This window comes from Buceros rhinoceros, unplaced genomic scaffold (assembly GCF_000710305.1).
Source record: "Buceros rhinoceros silvestris isolate BGI_N320 unplaced genomic scaffold, ASM71030v1 scaffold16353, whole genome shotgun sequence".
In the NCBI taxonomy this organism is placed as follows: domain Eukaryota; kingdom Metazoa; phylum Chordata; class Aves; order Bucerotiformes; family Bucerotidae; genus Buceros; species Buceros rhinoceros.
Genome location: NW_010405563.1, coordinates 2,513 through 7,649, shown reverse-complemented (window position 1 = coordinate 7,649; position 5,137 = coordinate 2,513). Strand labels below are relative to the sequence as shown.

At 41.0% G+C, this 5,137-nt stretch overlaps 1 protein-coding gene across 1 annotated transcript in view; it reads right to left on the bottom strand.

The window, feature by feature from the left end:
• NIPA1 (non imprinted in Prader-Willi/Angelman syndrome 1) overlaps window positions 1-4,916 on the bottom strand; it is a gene marked incomplete at its 5' end in the record, with an annotated part of 7,797 nt that extends 2,881 nt beyond the window's left edge. Inside the window, 2 exons of the mRNA XM_010133787.1 lie at window positions 1,028-1,118; window positions 4,869-4,916. Coding sequence (XP_010132089.1) covers window positions 1,028-1,118; window positions 4,869-4,916 — 139 coding nt within the window. The remainder of the gene's footprint in view (window positions 1-1,027; window positions 1,119-4,868) is intronic.
• Between the last annotated feature and the right edge of the window lie 221 nt (window positions 4,917-5,137).

The window sequence follows — 5,137 nt, the reverse complement described above, 5'->3', positions numbered from 1 at the left end:
CCCAAAAAACCAAAGGCAAACCAAAAACCCAAACCAGGCATCTGGCACCCCTGAGGCAGTTATCTACCTGTTAGCAATTTCATGAGCTGTCACTTAGCCTTGTTTTATAGGTGCTACACAGGCATGAGATATAAGAGACCTCTGGTTAAAAAGGTCACAGAGCTCAGCTTAGACATGTAGCTGACCAAACTACACAAAATTATGCGGCCCTAGGATAAAATAATAGATGGTAAGTAGACCACTACCAGTGTGCTTCATAGAGTACAAAATAAAATACAGCCATGAAGCCCACACAAAGCAATCTACGCTCTGAGGTAGATGATCACTGCACTCAGATGCCCAGTTCAGCAGCCAAGGTAGGCAACAGAAAAGTCTCCAGGCACTGAACAGCTTTGTTTTTAAAGAATTGTACTTTCTCATTGGAGTAGTTTCACAACTGTATTTTAGCTTTTAACAAAAGATTTAGTTGCATATTTAACTCCTTTTAGGAACATTCACTGCCTTTCTTTGTCGTTTCCCCACCCCATCCCGAACATAACATTCAAGAAGCTTTGGACGTGCATATGCAAGGGACAGCCTTGCTTCAGGAAAGAGGCCAAATCCAGTTAAATGAAAATCAACATCAATAAACACACATGGGCTCTGGAGAGCAGGGGTAAGAAAGAACGTGAGAAAAAGGGAAAGATCTACATAGTAAAGGAACTGTGAATAAGAGAATAGGCAGAAGAGTCCAGAATGACCACAATGGGGGGAGGAGGGGGAGGCGGGAGAAGGCGGGATTAAAAAGTGTATCTGTTCCAGATCACAGTGATAATTAAAACAGAAGACACTCAGGAGCCCCTTCTTCACCGCTGCCTTCCCCTCCACCACTTCGCTGGGGAAAACAGGAATAGGTGACATTATAACACGTCATTAATGGGCATAAGCCTGACAGCTTCTCAGTGGACCTCCAATGATCACTGAAGTCCATCTGACATTTTATTAAGTAGTAACAACATTGAGAAGAACAGGAAAAGCAAACTCTTACCCAAATGGAACGCCAAGAGCTCCCAAGGGCGTCACTAGCACAGTTGGGACTGCAGTGTAGGCCAAGAAATTCCCTATTTGACCCAGAGCCACTGTCAAGAGAACCAGAAACATGCCTTTAAATCCCTTTGTAAAAAGAAGTAATGAAAGCTTACCCAACATTGTTTGGGAAAGACTGGCCTAACTGGAAAACAGATGCTACAGATTTCCTTAGCTTTGTTATTTTTGCACTTACAAAAAATGGCTGGAATTTTTCCATATTTTAAAATTATTTTTCAACACTCATGGATTACACTCAAATATTCATATGAAGAGGGCTAAAAGTATATATGACCCATTATTTCAGCTTTAGAATGTGCACACACATAACTTGAATGCACTTGGTTATAGTTCCTAACAGCAGCATTACTTTTTTAGGGGGAAAATAAGGACAGTACTGAGGAAAGGAATCTAATAATGAAATACTAAGCATGTGCATAAAGACTCTTTGATATACAGCAGACTGTGTCAAATTTTTGCAAAACTATATAACACCAGAAGTAATTCCTGAGCCCCGTAAAAAGAATAGATCCCTGACAAGTCACAATAACAGCCTCACAATCTTATTTTTTTCTGTCCCCCAGTAAAAGCAAATACCGAGATGTACCACACTACTGCACATTACAGCTGCAATAAACAGTTCACGTGTTAAATCTTCAGTTAAAGAAGAAAAATTGGATAATTATGCAAGTGCTAGCAAGCTTATTATAGGCCAACATGATGCTTGCATAGTTACAGGGTCTGTGGTAACTGGCAAGAACCTTGAGATCGAACACAAATTACATACAGCTCAAATTTCTAGTCGATGTTAAGAGCCATTATCAGCATTTCAAAACACTTCAAGAATCCAAGTTTGAGTCTTTATGCTCAGGCTGGCATTGCCTTCGCCTATCAAATATCGTTACCGTCATCCTCTTCTTATACCTGTAAAGCACTATGCTAACATTAATTTACCGAATTAGCTCACATTATCAGTAGAGCTGAAGAACTGTGTAACCTACAGCAAACACGGAGGCAGACAAACTTACAAAACTGCAGACTGTCGCAAAATTATACTAATTCAATTCACTGAAGCTTCCTATACGTGCAGGAGTGAGCCAGAGAAGTTGATGAGGAGCATTTCTGCAGTACAAGTCAATGATGGTCTCCCTGCCCCTGAGAACAGAGTAGTTCAGCTATCAGCCTTGGGCTTGGTTTTCAGCAGAAAACGTGCTTGGCAAATTTGGCATTATCTTCAAGGCATCTGAAGACTCTGGAGCAGATCTTGCGTGGAGGACAGGGCACAGCTGGCACTCTGTTTTTCTGCAGGTTATACACATTTCCAAGTAACTGACAAAAGGTTGCTATTTTTGGAGGTCAAGTGCCTTAAGTTTCTGTTGGAAGAACCCTAACAGATGGCACCAACACTGATCCAGAAATTAGGTCTCTGAAGCTTCAAACTGCACATATTGTAAGGCAATGGAATTTACCAGAGGTTTTTGTTGTCACCATGGAGTAATAGCAACATTCTTTTACCACGAACAACAGACCAGGACTAACTAAGACCAACTAAAAATCACTGAGATTCTTTTCTTACAATCTACCTGATGTTGAGGACCCTTGCTACCAACCTATTCACTCCTCTCCGGACAAAAATTCCTCTCCAGACAATCTTATCAATGCTGTAAGTCAAGACATGGCTTCATTTCTTGAAGGCGCACCGAACTTTAAACTTGCTACAGTACCAATATTCCCAAATTATTACAACACAGAACTCGATGCACTCTGACATTAGCAAGAAGACCAGGAGTGGGTCCTTAGAGCAAAAGGTGCCTGCTCTATGCATGTCAAGGGGTTTTATTTCAGACTACCTTCAGCCTGCTCCCATGGACTGAAAGTCTTATTTGCAGATGGTGTGCATTAGGCGTGTTTCTAATTCCAGCCTTGAAAGTCCATCTTCCAGCCTTGTTTCACCTTAAAGGCCTGTTCAGGAGCTCCAGCACTGCTCCACAATGTGAAATAAAGCCCAGTCCATGGAGTCAAACAGGAGATTACCTTCACAAGGGAATTCCCTATCTGCGATAAAACACTAACATAGACGTATCCACTATAAAAACCAGCCGCATCTATACAGCTCTCAAAACCTGCACTGACACTAATTAATTAGCCAATTAATTAGTTTAATGCTTATTGAAATACCTGTACACATGCTGCAATCACTCTTTTGACTACAGTGTAAGAGAAAATCCCTTAGCAGAATCTGTAGCCCTTCCTTTGAAGTCTTCAGTAATCCAGTGGATCCCAAGGCCCCAAAACGGTTAGGCAGCGTTATGCCCAGTCAGCATGCCAACACAGAAATGCTTGCTCACCATTTGAACAAATATTGTGAACAAGTTGATAGAGTTTATGTGGGGTTTGTTAGTCATCCAAATTACCCCCTTGAAAAAATTATGTCGGCTGTTATAATTTCGCCCTGATGGCTGCTAATTCCCCAAACACCGCTTTTCTCTGCATCCCATGGCCCTTGCTATTGCTCTTTGTGACTGTGTTGCAATACTGAGTCTATAAAATCCTTAAGCAATTCTCTCTTGGTTCCTTTAGAAACTTACTGAAGCTTTGTTTTGAAACACCTGCATCTAGCTACTGGACAAAAGCCAACTCATATCATTCCCTTCAGCTATTTTGCCTTCACTCAATTCTATCAGCTCTTTTAAGCATGAAATTGTTTTCTCTGATTCACCAAGATAAGCTCCTGTAATAAAAACTCTCTTCTTTTAACTCCTTCTGCTTGGACATTCAAGATGGGAGCCTCATGAGTGATAAACAACAGTGATTAATGCACAGATTTATTGTTACTTAAGCAGTAGTGATCCTGGCAGAGGAGGAAGTTGACAAAGAACTACTTAAACTCAGGTGAAATTAGCCAAGGACTTTCTTCTGAAGCTCTGTTGGCTTCTACACTTGCTGTGAACTTTGTCCTTCAAGTTTCCATTCCTTTTGCACAGCTTGAAGACAACAAAACCAGAGACTTACCTCATTGCCATGTAACAAGGGTTACAACTGGACTCATACTTCTCAAACAGCATCAGAACATTTTCAGATAATTCACAAAATATTGGGTTAAAACCATACCCCACTTTTAGACTCAAAGCTCGTGGGTGGAACTAGGGCTGAACTGTCAGAGGAGAAAGCTAGCAGCATCCCGTGCTCTGGATTCACATCAGAGAGTGCACTTAGCCTGAGCAGAGTTTACAAAGACAGCAAGAGTGAAATTACACCGATCTCATATCAGCACCGCACTAGGCTTCACATTAATCTTGTAGATTAAAAGCAAAACTGAAACTGTTTCTGTTGAACTAGAAATCAAAAAGAATTCTTTTGAGTTGAGGCTGGCTAAGTGCTCTCTGATCTAAAAAATTAACATGTGCTCAATGAGCCCTTTTGTGCAGAACGACAACTTCTTATTCAGCTTTGACTTTTATTGAAAACTGAGCAGACCAGTGCAATCCAGAGACACAAACCATGCAGGAACCCAGAGTCAGAACAGCGTGTGGCTGCCAAGGGCTGCAAGTACTAAACATTTCGGAAATCTGGTCAGATGTCTGACCTGGGATTGTCCCTGTTCTTTTCCTTCTCAAACATGGTCAGACGCAGTAACTCTCCAGAGTGAGAGTTTACTGAAGGTGGGTTATTTCTGAGGAATGGGAATTTCATGACAAGCGAGCGTGAGATTCAAGATGAGAACTCAGATTTCGTGATGTCTCATTTCACCATCTAATTGCAACTTCTCCCTCTAATAAAATCAAGCCTTTTAAGATACTTACTTGCAATAGTGCCAGACCACCATACTATATCTGTTAAGTACGAAGTACCTGGAAGAGAAAGTATAGGAAGACATATTAGAAAAATATGAAATTGCAATATTGGAACTACAAAATAGAATGCTTTCAATAGTCTCAACTATTAAGGACCATCATCTTAACCCTTTTCTTCAAGGCAACCGACTGGGAGGAAAACAAGAGAGAAGATGCTCAGATTTGGCCTAAGTGTCCAAGCTGGACCTTCATAAGACAAAATATTAGTCAGAAGTTCT